Source organism: Pistacia vera, unplaced genomic scaffold, assembly GCF_008641045.1.
Source record: "Pistacia vera cultivar Batoury unplaced genomic scaffold, PisVer_v2 Contig18, whole genome shotgun sequence".
Classification (NCBI taxonomy): domain Eukaryota; kingdom Viridiplantae; phylum Streptophyta; class Magnoliopsida; order Sapindales; family Anacardiaceae; genus Pistacia; species Pistacia vera.
Window position 1 is genome coordinate 217,457 of NW_022195898.1, and position 14,403 is coordinate 231,859.

General features: G+C 36.2%; 2 protein-coding genes and 1 non-coding gene across 3 annotated transcripts; 2 read left to right on the forward strand and 1 right to left on the reverse strand.

Moving 5' to 3' along the window:
• Positions 1–2,662: 2,662 nt before the first annotated feature.
• LOC116126466 lies at positions 2,663–3,364 on the reverse strand. The gene is made up of 2 exons (XM_031412153.1): positions 2,941–3,364; positions 2,663–2,811 (listed from the first exon to the last, which is right to left on the reverse strand). Exons 1-2 carry the CDS (start codon positions 3,362–3,364, stop codon positions 2,663–2,665), a joined length of 573 nt encoding a protein of 190 aa, XP_031268013.1.
• A 2,285-nt stretch (positions 3,365–5,649) lies between these two features.
• LOC116126447 (OVARIAN TUMOR DOMAIN-containing deubiquitinating enzyme 4-like) lies at positions 5,650–9,098 on the forward strand. The gene is made up of 6 exons (XM_031412139.1): positions 5,650–5,726; positions 6,257–6,378; positions 6,621–6,661; positions 8,497–8,595; positions 8,686–8,850; positions 8,947–9,098. The coding sequence occupies exons 1-6, from the start codon at positions 5,696–5,698 to the stop codon at positions 8,969–8,971; spliced, it is 483 nt and encodes a 160-aa protein (XP_031267999.1). The 5' UTR covers positions 5,650–5,695; the 3' UTR covers positions 8,972–9,098.
• A 2,396-nt stretch (positions 9,099–11,494) lies between these two features.
• On the forward strand, positions 11,495–11,566 carry TRNAK-CUU. Its single transcript has one exon. It is a non-coding gene; the product is annotated as a tRNA-Lys (tRNA).
• Positions 11,567–14,403: the final 2,837 nt, after the last annotated feature.

Genomic DNA, 14,403 nt, shown 5'->3' on the forward strand with positions numbered 1-14,403 from the left:
TTTTTCTTAAGATGCCCTGTTTTATTACAAAAGAAACACTTCCTAGATTCCCCCTTAGGTTTCCCATTCCCCTTACCTTTCTTTCTGGTTTTAGAGCCTAAGCTACTTTGAGAGTTCTTTCCAGTTTCTTTACCAAACTGTCCAGTATCAAACCTACATTTTACAAACAAATTACTACCATTTCTTTTTTGAATTTTCAATTCTAGTTCCCTAGATTTTAACCCGAAAACTATCAAATTCACACTAGGGACTGTGCCACTATATTGTAAGGCATTCTTTACAACTAGATACTCTTCTGGCAGGGAGTTCAACATAATCATAGCAAGACTAGAGTCTCCTAGTTCTCGTAACAGTTTTTCTTAAGATGCCTTGTTCTATTACAAAAGAAACACTTCCTAGATTCTCCCTTAGATTTCCCATCCCCCTTACCTTTCTTTCTGGTTTTAGAGCCTAAGTTACTCTAAGAGTTCTTTCCAGTTTCTTTACCAAACTGTCCAGTATCAAACCTACCTTTTACAAACAGATTACTATCATTTCTTTTTTGAATTTTCAATTCTAGTTTCTAGATTTTAACCCGGAAACTATCAAATCCACACTAGGGACTGTGCCATTATACTATAAGACATTCTTTACAACTAGATACTCTTCTGGCTGGGAGTTCAACAAAATCATAGCAAGACTAAAGTCTCCTAGTTCTTGGTCTGTACCTTTTAGAGTTAGGGTCATCTTTAGAAATTCATCCAAATTTTTATCTAAAGATTTAGCTATGTCCATTTTATATGAGAATAATGCACCTTTTAAAAAAGCTAAATTAGGTGCTAACTGAAGAGCATATAAAGATTCGAGTTTACCTCAGAGAGCGATTGGAGATTCCATGCCACCCACCTTCTGCAGCATAGTGTTAGACAGGTTCATGATAATCAAATTATACGCTTCTTCATCTACTTCTGCCTTCTTTTTCAGCTTTTCTTCAGGCCATTTGGTGGTATCCTTTTCTAGTGCAATTCCCACCTTATTGTGGGATAAGAGGGCCTTCATTTTCTTTTTCCAAGTGTTGAAATCAATCTTCCCATTATATTGGGAGATTTCCATGTGCGTGATACTCATGGATTGGGTTCAGAAGAAAACCCTAAAGAATCAAGATTATGATGATGGACTTGACTCACTGAGATTTTGCGAATTCTTGTTGTATTTGGAACCCTAGGACTCTAGGAACTACTTAATTGAAAAAGCCCCAATTTTTTCAAACCCTAGAAAATTTCCCAAATCAAGAAAACCCTAGAATGTAAAATTCGAGGGACCCTAAACTCATCTCTGATACCACTGTTATAAAACTTAGTCTACCTAACCAAAAATCAAGATTCTAACCAACCAAACAAAGTTCAAAAGCAGGAAAGAACAACTCATGATCTTTTACCGTGGTTCACTTGTTCAAGATTGAACAAGCTACGTCCACGTTGAGCTCCAGAATATGGAGGCTCGCTGCACTATTATTATCACAGAATCACTGAGTACAAACCTCAAGAACACACTCAAACTCTGGCTCAAACACTGGCTCAAACACTCACTCTCAAGAACCTCTACCTTTCTACTATTGTTACCATAAATTTACAATCCTCTAGAGAAGCCTATTCTTGATTCTCTACTCACAAAAGAAACACAACTTTTGGATGGATTACAACCCAATTTACATAAGAGAACAGACTGAGATTAAGAACCACAACAAAGAGCATTTGATCGCAAATTTTCCCAGCATCCCACTGTGCAAACTTTCTGCTTTTATATGTTGACCACCAAAGAAGATTTTAGCTGTTGGATTGGACAGAGATCAAGGGCCAAGACTGAACTTAAATAGCTTGAAACGGCAACGCATTAATAAAGTACAATACGACACAGTTTTAACGGTTTCACACATTAACACATTCAAAAGTCCATATCGAATCACTCGATCACCTGAAAGCAGTTGACTTGGAATCTTATTACTACAACTAATTTTTTACCTAAAAAAAAAGCCTGGCAACAAAGGCCTATTTGATTTATGAAGATGATGTGTCTAAAAGTTTAGTTAATTTACACAGCAACTAAATTTATCTTTCAAATTTTCAGTTTTTGATATGTGGTTCTTATGTTTGATTACTTAGTCATATTATCATCTGCTTTCAATCTTTCATGACTTGGATTTCACATCTCTCAATATTGTATAATGTGGGATAAATATTTATAGAATAATACTACACTAATAATTCTCTCTCACAAATTTTCTCTTACGACCCTGACGTGACATGTTGCAATTGGTCAGTTTACAACGGATCCCATATGGGTCTCACTAAATAATTGCAAACTGACTAATTGCGAGCTGCCACATTAGGGTTGTGAGAGAAAGTTTGTGAAAAATGGTTGTTGGTATAGTATTACTCATATATATATATATATATATATATATATCAAAACCCGATTCTCTTTAACTCCATGTACAAGTTCTTAACCATATATTACATTTAAACTTACTGCACAATATAAAAGACATTGACTACCCTAATGCGTTTCAGGGTAAAAATTGCGCTAAAAATATCTACCAAATACACAAAATGACTCTGCCGTTGAACGTTCAAAGTTTTGAAGCAACAGCTGTTCTTTCATCGATCAGTTCCATCTTTTCATCTCAGCCTGTGTATGAAACAGAGCGTGACAACCAATTTCCTTTATCATCTCTTGCTGCATTCGTAAGCCATCCTGACTCGAACAGTTCTAAAATAGGATCATTTGCGGTTATGTTTTCCTCGCTTCTACTAACTTTTGCATATCCAATTTCTTTGTCACCAATCGCATGTTTCTGATCAGTCTCTTTCATTGTGCCACCATCTTTGTTTTCCTTCTCTTTCTTATTCTTTTCGATGCCATTTTCTTTTCTTCCCTTCTCTAGAGCTTCCTTGTATGTACCCTTCATGTCATGTTTCTTAATATTTGTCATAAAAACTGTGTCATTTTCAGCGTCTTGTGATTGATGTTTCTGAGCTGAAGACAATTCATTGCTGTTAGAAACATCCATCACAATCTCCTTTTCCTTTGCATTTTCAAACCCCCAATGCTTCAACGTAGAAATCCCAAAATTCAGCCATGAGATGATCTGAATCAGAACCCAATCTAGCACCGGAACGTGGCCAGGAAATTTGTTTATAGCTTCATCAAATTTCCCTGGCAGTGTTTCTGCAGTTTGTACGAGCTCGTCAATCTTGTTGAAAACATGTTTTGATGGTGGGAAAAGAGTCTCAAATATGCTCTCAAAAGCTAGAATCAAATAATCAGAAAAGTACAGGATGGCTAACCATTTATATTCCAGGGCATGCATAAATGGATTAGCCATTTGGGCTAATCTTAATAATGTTCTAATTATTGAACCTAATGGTCCGTTCAAACCTTGTGATCTTGCATAGACTCTCTGAACAATTGATGAGATTACAACTCCACAGGTATGCAACGGACGGCTCCTAGAATTCATCCTGCTGGTTACTCCTGATTCCTGAGAAATTCAAGTCAAGTTTGTCAATCAAAATTCATTATATACTGCAAATTATACAACATTTTTCAAATTCGAGAAGAAACTCATACCATTGAAAAGAAAATAAAATTTTGCTTGCCCTGCAAAACCTGATGGATTTTCTTTTTATAAAGAGAAATCTAAAATTTCAATTTTAGGTGCAAATAGCTACCACTAATTAAACTGATAATACAAAATAAGTCTGCAACTTTTGCCTGCAGGTGTTTATTGTCCCGTGCTAATAGTGGAAAAATGAACGGCTGTTACAAATTTTAGCGGGAATATAAAGTTCACTGTTGGTCCAATAAGAATCCGACACACGTAAAACCACCATTTTTATTTTGGTCAGCAAAAGTGCAAAATAGCGTAAACTACATTTTCCCACCCAAAGTTTTCCATAATGACAGTTTCCCACCCAAAGTTTATATTTTATTTACCATCCAAAATACACTTTTCGATTCGGAGGCCAACATAGAGAAAACTCAACCCAAGCTATTGACGTTTTTGAAGAAGGGATGTCATGATTCTTTTGGTGGTGACATGTTGGATTTTGATAATTGGGATTGATCAGAATTTGACTTGAGAGGGACAGTTGAGCCAGAGGTAGATCTAGCCCCTTTGAGGGTAGGCCTACCCTCATATTTTAAAAAAAAAATTATTAATATATAGGCCTACAAAAAAGTGTTATTAATATATATACTCAGACTTACTCTCATGTTTTTTTTTTTTTTTTTTAAATGAGAATTATTATACATATATCCAAGCTCACAAAAATACTTCTTATTAATTTATATATTCCAAGCCCACATTATGTTAAAAGTTTAAAATTCTTTCCACTTTTCTTTTCCACGGCTCCACCTGCTTCTTATGATTTTATCTCTAAAATTTTTTACTCTCTTATTCTCTTTCTTATGCTATTCGCTCTTAAAACTTTTGAAAACTGAAATTATTGAAGTTTTCTCTACTCAAGGTGCCACAATTAGCCTTGTTCTCTATTGTATCAGTTTTACGTATATGTATTGCTCATTTCAATTTAGTTTATTTTAGGGTTGAATCATGCTTGTTTTTTGGAGGTTTTTTATTCTAATTTGAAGGAAAAAGACATGGATCTTGTGAGTTTATTTTGTGTTTTGTTTCTAAGATCAGTGTTCATGCTTTCTCAAATTAAAACCTTAACTATATTTTAAAGGACGCTATTCTTCACCTTTCACCCACCACTTTCCTATATTTCAAATGTTACCGTTCAACTACTCAAAATTATTAAAAAAAATTAAGTTACTATCTATGTTTGTACCAAGAAAATTCCTTTATTTTATTAATTCATATTAAAAGTCAATACAATGTTGGCTTGATTTAAGTTTTGGTTGACTTTAGCTTAGGCTAGGTTTGATTAAATTCATGAAAATTTATATTATAATCTTTGGAAGCCAAAAATAAAAAAAATAAAAAGCAGGTTTTGCTCAAGGTTTACTCAATACATGTACTCAAAATTTTGCTTCTCATAGATTTATTTAAGTAGAAAAGCATTGTATTATTTTCTTTTAGGTTTTGATATTGTATTATTTTATTTGCTTAAGGTTTGGTGATTTTTTAAAGTTTTTACTAATTCTTTGACAAACAATGGTCGAGCCGCAGAGGCTCCCCCTCGACAAAAATCATGGGTCTGTTATTGAGTTGCACGTTACACAAATCGCTCAATTGCCAACAATTGGTGGGGTTGACGGAAATAAGGTTTGAGGAGTTTTAGTGAGTGATGATCAGGAAAGATAATAGTGGTGGCGTGGGTTGCAAAGATACCGGAATCGCCAATGATTGGTCAGAATATAAACTTTGGATGAGAAAGTGGTATTTTAAAACTTTTTATGTGGGAAAGTGTCATTAAGGCAAACCTTGGGACGGAAAAAGGTCGTTTACTCTTGTGCAATATAGAGGGTTAAGTTGAAGTCAGGATTCCATTCAATTTCTGGCAACAAATGGACAAGACCAGTTTGCTGATAGGGCATCAAATTCTATTCTCTGATGCTCGCTTTCACACCAGAAACTCCAAAAAGCTTTTAGCATGCAATTTTGTTCACTCATCACATCCACTTAATGAGCTTCAATTTGGTAATCAATCAGGACTCACCAATGGAATAGAATTTCTCAATTTTTTGCAACATGAAACTGCAAAATTCAGGATCTATGATTGGTAACAACCAGTCTCAGTTTCAAAAAATTCGTATGGGTTTGATGAAATTTTTAACTTGTAATTTGTTTAAGTTTCTACTCGTGGTTATGGAATAATTAAAATTGTTTGCTTGAAATGAAAACGGTCATGTCTTCTCTTAAGCAAAGAAATGGATTTTTTTTGTTTTTGTTTTTTCTTTGCGTGTGTTAAGCCTTCATATGCTTTTCTCCTTGAATTTGCTTTCAACTTTATTCTTTGCTTGCATTTGCAGCTTTCTTTTATGCTTCTTGTAGTTTTCATCAAAGTCGTGATTTCCATTTTATTTGTATTGGTGGGGTTTTATTCTTCTCTTAGCTTCTGTAAACCCCTGGTAGATAATATGGACGATGGCGAAGGTTCGTTCATCGTTCTTTAAATTATGATCTAAATGAAGCACTTTGATGAATTCTTGAGAAATGTTTTTATGGGGGAAAGTAGAATATGTTTTCTGGGTCTTTGAATTTGCTAAACTTTCTGTATTGTGACATCCTGTTATGCTTGTTTGAATTCAGGTATACCTGGAGATGGAAGGTGCCTATTCCGGTCAGTAATTCACGGCGCCTGGTTGAGAGCAGGGAAGCAATCACCGAGCGACAGCCTTCAAAAGGAACTTGCAGATGAGCTTAGACATAAAGTACACAGTAGACTCCATGTTTTCTAATATTATTCTTTGGTCATGAGCCTCATGGATGCTACTTTTTTGCACGTTTCAGCTTTCTAATTATTTCTGAATGCCCTACAAAAAAAAATTGCCTTTTTTGCTGAATTCTCTTTTGTTTAGTTCTCACTTTCTCGTCTTTGTTTTTCCATTGTAAATGATCAAATTCCATTCTGTTTTCACATATCTCACACAAAACCTTCATAATTTTGGGACAGGTAGCAGACGAATTCGTTAAGAGAAGGGCAGACACTGAATGGTAAAATTTTATATCCCATATTTACTTGAAAGGTTATGTGGGAATGTTGGAATTGGAAGCTATATTTTCTGTTTATGAGCAGCACAACGAAAGTGATGAACAAGACTTTTTACCGAAGGGATAACACTTTATACAATAGGATTTTTCACACATACATCTATAGTACTTTCTACGCCCACAACCTTTTTTCACAAATTTCTCTTACAATCCCGAAGTGGTAGCTGAGGTGGCACTGTCACGTCAAAATGATTTTGACTAGACCAAAAAAACGATCATTCCTTCATAAGGAACGCCCATTTCTTATGAAGGAATTCGTTCCTTCGTGAGAAATGGTTGTTCCTTATGAAGGAACAACCAAAGAAATGATTGTTCTTTAAGAAAGTTGTTCCTTCATAATGCTTATAAGAAACACCGTTCCTTATGAAGAAACGACCGTTCGTTTCTAGTAGTGCCTTTGATGCCGTAGGTGTAGTGGGAGCTGGCATGACAGTGTCAATCTGTTGTCACGTTAGGGTTGTAAGAGAAGATTGTGAGATTGAATTGCAAACGTAGCATTTTTCTTTTGAGTTTAAATAACATTAAATACCTAAACATGATAATATCACATAGCTAAATATCAGTTTAACAATTGAACTTCCTTAACCGAACCCAACTATTGTCCAAAACCTGAGTGATCCAATCTTCTTCACAACTGTACAACGCACACCGTAGATGGCACAATGCAGGTCGTAGGTTGCACGCCGCAGCAAACTTTTCTTTTGCCGCGTCGATGAGTTCTTTGATCTGATTTCACGCTTGCTAGGACATCCTTTTTCCACCGCTGCGGCTAGGCACGTAGCCACACTCACACTTGTGGGTTCAATTGAACCCACTCAATTTTCGAAAACAAAAAATAAAAAAAACCTTTATATATTATAGAATTTATAATTTTTGCCCCCACTTAAATTCATATTAACCTCACAAAAATTTGTATTAATTAAAACTTTTTTTTCATTTTCTCTCTTTCTTTATTTCCTCTTTTGCTCTCTTATACTTTCTTCTTCCTTTTGTTGGATTACTAAAAAATGTTTATTTATTTCTTAAATTCTTTGCTTTTAACTTTCTTAATTGATAAAAGATCATGAGTTATGAGTTTTTATTGAGTTTATTAAATGGGTTTGACATTGAAAAATTAAATTCTCAAATTTTGACGTAGTTTTGATTTAATCTTGTTTATATTGAGGTATGTGTTAATTAATTATTGTTTTAAGTTGGGTTTGATAAATTTTAATAAGTTGTTGAGTTAATTTTGAATGGGTTTAAAGAATTGATGAAACCCTAAGTTATAGAGATTTAGAGATTTGATTTAATTTTGATATATTGGTTAACTGTTTGATATTCATAATTGAATTTGATGAGTTTTCATGGGTTTATGAGTTGAATTTTATTGAGTTAATAGAAATTGTTTGAAAAGCGCTTAGTTATAAGATTTAGGCTTCTTTTTTTAGATTTTTTAATTAATGAAGAATTATAAACTATAGGATTTTATTGAGTTTAATAAATGAGTTTGAAATTGGAAGATTAAATTCCTAAATTTTGAACCCACTCACTCAAAATCCTGGCTACATCCCTAGCTGCAGCAAGCATTCCTCCAACCAAAATGGGTTCGCCTTTTTAACAGGGAATAATGCCAATTAAGGAGGTTTATGTCAATTTTTTGTTTGGGCATATGGGTCTTCGTTAGGTTAGGATTTTAGGTGTATAATTATGTTACAAAATTGATCAAATCTTAATGAATACATAATTATGGCTACCCATTTTTCTTAAAAGCAAGTAAATTTTGTATCCATTGGCAGGTTTGTGGAAGGTGATTTTGACACATATGTTGTACAGATGCGGCAGCCACACATTTGGGGAGGAGAACCTGAGCTGCTAATGTCTTCTCATGTGCTCAAGTAAGTTTCTAATCTTGAAGCTATTAGTATTAGATTTTGAATCTCTTTACTCTTTTACATTTTTATAATCTCATAATCTTCTACTTTTAGGATGCCAATTACAGTTTACATGCGCGACAAAACTTCTGGTACCCTCAAAATTATAGCTGAATATGGTCAAGAATATGGCAAGGAGAACCCAATACGTGTCCAGTACCATGGCTATGGACACTATGATGTGTTGCGCAATCCAGTTGGTGGAACTCCATCCAAGCTGTAAGATACTGAAACTCAAGATTTAAATACCAACTTTTTTTTTGGTTGATTATTGAATTGTTATTTGGGGCATTGCAAATTTGTTTTTTGTGGCAGGAGCAAGAAAAGATGGTGCAGCTGAAAAAGGTGATAGTATTAGTTGTGATTTGCAGTCATAGTGTTGTCATATGCAGATTCAGGACCTGTATATGTGAAGATTACTCTTTGGTATTTGAAGTGGTTGATTATCTTCATGGCTTTACAAACTATCTCAGTAATAAAATATGGAATTTGACCAACCGAATTAGATGATGGAATACCTGAACCCCCCTTGACTTTTAGAATCTAACAAATGTTGTTGTATATCTTCATCTTCGTTTGACAGATAATTTTATAGTTCACAACTATTGAAACGAGCCGGATTCTTGGGAGTTCTAAGTTTAGATTAATTTGCCTATGATAAATCAAGATCAACATTACTTTATTTTTTATGATTCTTATAAGTTGAAGGAGGTGAAGGTTGTCCCTGGGAGGAGAGTGGAACTATCGAGGAGTCGGAATACTGTGAACTTGAAAATGCATATGTCCAGGAGAGAGTTGAAGTTAATATGCTTGAAAGATTCAGGATTTCCTGAATGTCTTGAATGGAGAAGAAGACTTGAGAAAGAAATGCAATGTTGTAGAACAAATACGGCTCTTGCTGAAGGATGATGAAGAGGCCAGAATTTTGTGGGGGCAAATGGGTTTGTTGAAGCACTGTTGAGGTTCTAGAGTCAGCTGGGCATCAGAGAGATTCTTATGCTCAAGAAATTGGAGCAAGGCTCTTTTTAACCTTGCTGTCAACAATAACAGGTTTGTGCTCTTGTCTAATGTTCCCTAGATTTAAAGCGTTAATTACCTGCCTTGGTTGGCGAATTGGTAGTAATGAATGTGGCCTGTAGCTGACATAAGACATGTAAGAATAAAAGAACAGTACAGAAGAATGAAGAATTCCCTAGATTATGATGTGTTTTTAGATGTTTCTTGCAATTATTATTCAGCTAAGCTGCTTGCACTCACTTCTGTGATAAGCTTGATCCTGTTTACTCTAGTTTCTCGTCTGGCATTCTAGATAGTTTTGGTCTTTTGCCTTGTTTCTCTTCTCTTATTGTCAACTTTGTTTGAATGATGAGAGTTGAGAATATTTTAGATTCACGCAAACCTCTATTTTTATTTTTGAAGTGTTAGACTCAATATAAAGAAGTATTACAGAGTCCTCTTCCTTGGAATTTAACAGAATGTTCTTTGCTTTTTGCTGTCATGATAGCCTGTCATTCAATGTTTTTTACCTGTATGGAGAGACCAAATACATCGTTAGTGGAGAGAACATAGCCATATCTTATTATTTAGAACATGTAGATAATTTGATGTCACTACTCTTTTTTTTGCTTATTTATTTATATGTGATTTCAGGAACAAGGAATTGATGTTAGCAACAGGAATAATTCAATTGCTGGAGAAAATGATCTCAACACCCAACTCTCATGGATCAGCACAGCTGTCTATCTGAATCTTCCTGCTTTGAAGATGCCAAGTCCATAATTGGCTCTAGTCAGGCTGTCCAATTTTTAGTTCAGCTTTGTAAAGGTAAAACTGAAGTACCATGCAAGCTTGTGCCCTTCATGCCCTTTCAACCTTTCCAGTCCCCTCCAATATTCCAAACCTTCTTTCTGCTGGTATTTTGTGGCCTCCAATCTTAGCATTGCTGGTGACCGCATGTGGACAGAAAAATCCTTGGTGTTTTGCTAAATTTGGCTTCAAGTCAAGCAGGAAAAAAACGAGATGCTTTCAGCCCCTGGCCTAATTGCTGGACTTGCACAACGGTGTTAGACACTGGAGAAGCCATTGAACAGGAGCAAGCTGTGCATGCCTTTTCTTTTGTGTAATGGGAGTGAGAAGTGCTGTCAAATGGTCTTACAAGAGGGTGTATACTGCACTGTCAATTCGGTGAATGGGACCACAAGAGCGAGATAAAGCACAAAAACTTTTGATGCTGTTCCGGGAGCAACGGCAACGAGATCATCCTCCTGTTGACATTAGACAACAGGTGATGATAGCGAAAAGACCACACCAACACTTGCTGCCGCACCTGATCCTTCTCCTGAATCAAAACCACTATGTAAATCGGTCTCAAGAAAAAGATGGGGGAGGCTTTAGTTTTTCTGGAAGAGCAAGAGCTACTCACTTTCTCAATGTTAAGGTGCTCCTGTTGTAAATTTTCTGTATCTTCTTTTCTAGTTCTTTTTGTCCCTTTCCAAGGGGCATAATTTTCTTGGTTTCGTAGAGGAGATGTACAGCCTTCGTAATCAAGGATTTTGTTTCTTTTCTTGGCCTTCCTCTCTGGGGGGGGAATACATAGTATCATGTATTTCATAACGGAAGCCTTTAGATTCACATCTCATACACGCTAAGCTGGTTGATTCTACTAAGTGAAAATTCATGGAATTATTAATGTCTTAGAAGCTAATATTATATAACAATATAGTTGTTTCGGTATGATCAAGAATGTAAAACTTATTTTTACCTGTATTTTGAATTCAAAATTCCCCGTCTAACTCATTGTTAGGAGGAACTTGAGAGTTGCTTTTGAAAATCTTGATTATTATTGTATTTTACATTGTTCAATGCCCGTCTAGCTCAGTTGGTAGAGGGCAAGGCTCTTAACCTTGTGGTCGGGGTTCGAGCCCCACGGTGGGCGTAATTTTTTCTCCACAAAAAAATGGCCTTTTTTTTTTGCCATTTTGTATCCGACAGGAGGACTAAATCGCACGGTATAGAGGTAAATACATTATTGCATGATCAATGAAATTTATTCGACATCACTGTTTGTAATGACATGATTTATTGGGTATGGACTCAAGATCAAGGCCTAGACATTAGCATAACTTTGCATGGTGGTTCATGGTTTGAAGCACTTAAATCCTTGCTAAATTTAATTGTTCTCCCTTGCACGACCAGCCGGCCTATTTTTCGCCTTCATCATTTTTTGCCCTTCATTATTATCAAGAACATATTCACCTTTATCTCAGCTTCCCTCTTGGCTCCTTTGCACCAACTGTTTTCTTCATTTGGAGAAACTTGATATCCTTCAAGAGCAACATCAACATTTCATTCTCATGAGGTCTTCTGCAATCTCTGCCGGTGTTACTTCCACAGTTCCACTTCGTTATCAATTCATCAATTTCAGGAAAGAACTGATAGTGATGCCCAAGTAGTTCGAAACTAAACTGACACTTGGACTGCAGTAGGGCATGTGATGTGCACGCCAACGCCTGCTTATCAGTGCATGGTAGTCTATCTTGTGGTTGCTGGTAAATAGAATTATTCTCTCATCACCGCAGCTTGACCACAGTCAATGAAAAATTAAGAAACCTGGTGCCAATCCTTACATCTCGCTTCTCATCTTGCACTCAAGCTGCAACTATCTCAATCACTAGTATGAACGTTTGAGGTTGACAGCAGAAATCTTATAAGTTCCGAATTATTGTAAATACTTCAAGCTCCAAATATAGATATTAAATTTAAGTAGTTGGCTATGGCCGTGATCAAGCTTGACTTACGGTACCGGGGGCCATCATAAGTATCCACGTTCCATGCCTTACGCGTTCGACCTTTTTATAGAGGTTTCTCTTCTCACAAATCTGTCCAAGTCATCTACCAGTTCCTTCTTGAGTGGTGGGTCCATTGCAATCTTGTCAGAGTGGCTGATGGTCAAGATTGGTTGAATCCCATGCTCCTCCATCGTTGTCCCACCAAATGTCCTAAGGATAGAGCTTCACCATTGTTATTGATCTCTCCATTACATAGGCGAGTAAATGCTCAATACCTTCTCCATGTACTTATAAAACTGAGCTCCACTACTCGCTTTTCCAACCTCCCATCTCGAGATGCCTCTTTTGTTTCCTACAAGCCATTTCCACACGAGGTGGATTACCTTCGAATATGTCAATGATCTTTTCACCTTTGTTGATTGTCTGAGAGCTTCTTATCTTTGTGTGTTTGGACACCTAAGTCTCTCCAGGGACGCAGTGATTTTGTGCGCAAGTGACAGAAGCTAATTGTCCAATGGTTGATTGAGTACCCATTACACTCACCAATTATGAGAGCTCTTTGAGAGAAGGATTTCGAAAGGCCTCCAAGTTTGGACAACATCATAGCTGGAGTTGCTTGGGTAATATCTGGTTGGTTACATTCTGAACTTCGTTAATCACAGTACGAACCAGCATTGCTGTGCTGTGAAGGCAGTGTATGCTGAGAGAAATGAGGTTGTTAAAGGCATGCTTTTGATAGAAAAAACATATTGAATGATCTCGATATGAACAATTGAAAGCTGAGTTTGAAGAGTATTTTGCTTTCTTGCTGGTGGGATGTTTTAAGTGCATGGATTGATATTAGAGAAATTCGGAAAAAGCTTTCATTAGAAGCTGTTTGATGAGGAAGTAATTCAAGTCATTTTTTACTTTCACCAGCTTCAATCGAAGCTGCTTGGAGATTAGAAGCTTTCATTTTATACATACTTTCATTTTTTTTATGACCAGTGGTGTTCAGGCAATTTAAGCGTACCTAACTAACCCCTCAGGGTCTTGAAAAGAGTTTTAGTGGCTACCCTTATTAGCAACTGAACCAAGACTGAACTCAGGACCTCTCGAGAATACACCTATATAAAACCGAGTCTACCTAACCAAAAATCAAGATTCTAACCAACCAAACAAAGATAAAAACAAGAAAGAACAACTCACGATCTTTTACCGTGGTTCACTGTTTCAAGATTGAACAAGCTATGTCCACGTTGAGCTCAGAATATGAAGGCTCGCTGCACTATTATTATCATAGAATCACTTAGTACAAACCTCAAGAACACACTAAACTCTAGCTCAAACACTCACTTTCAAGAACCTTAACCTTTCAACTATTGTTACCGTAAATCTACAATCCTCTAGAGAAGCCTATTCCGATTCTCTACTCACAAAAGAAAACACACTTTTGGATGGATTACAACCCAATTTACACAAGAGAATATTGAGATTAAGAACCACAACAAAGAGATTTGATCGCGAATTTTCCCAGCATCCCACTGTGCAAACTTTTACTTTTATATGTTGACCACCAGAGAAGATTTTAGCCATTGATTTGACAGAGATCAAGGGCCAAGACTGAATTAAACAGCTTGAAACGACAAAACATTAATAAAGCACATACGACCAATTTTAACAGTTTCACACAATTAACAATCTCCACCTTGAAGCCGTTACTTCAAACAAAAAACCATCAGTGCGCAAGCTTCTCACATACTCCTTCTCAGCTCTACTTGGATCAGTTGAGTGCAATAAGTTCAGCAATGCTTGAACTTGCAGGAGTCACCACTTTTGTCCGTATATCAGTGGATTTTCTTCAGTTGGTATTTCAGTAGGTTCAACTACCTTTTTGAGATGTGGTCTCGCACAAAATGATACTTCACGTCCACGTGCTTGTTCTCTCATGGTAAAGGGTTCTTGCTTAGGTGATGACACTTTGACTGCAGAATGCACAGTCACA

Excerpts from the sequence above, each read along its gene's own strand:
- LOC116126447 (XM_031412139.1), top strand. The coding sequence starts at position 5,696 with ATGAAACTGCAAAATTCAGGATCTATGATTG. Across the intron at positions 5,727-6,256 it reads AAATTCAGGATCTATGATTG|GTATACCTGGAGATGGAAGG; the intron begins GTAACAACCAGT and ends GTTTGAATTCAG. Across the intron at positions 8,851-8,946 it reads GGTGGAACTCCATCCAAGCT|GAGCAAGAAAAGATGGTGCA; the intron begins GTAAGATACTGA and ends TTTTTGTGGCAG.
- LOC116126466 (XM_031412153.1), bottom strand. The coding sequence starts at position 3,364 with ATGGCTAATCCATTTATGCATGCCCTGGAATATAAATGGTTAGCCATC. Across the intron at positions 2,812-2,940 it reads TAAGAAACATGACATGAAGG|AAATTGGATATGCAAAAGTT; the intron begins GTACATACAAGG and ends TTGGTGACAAAG.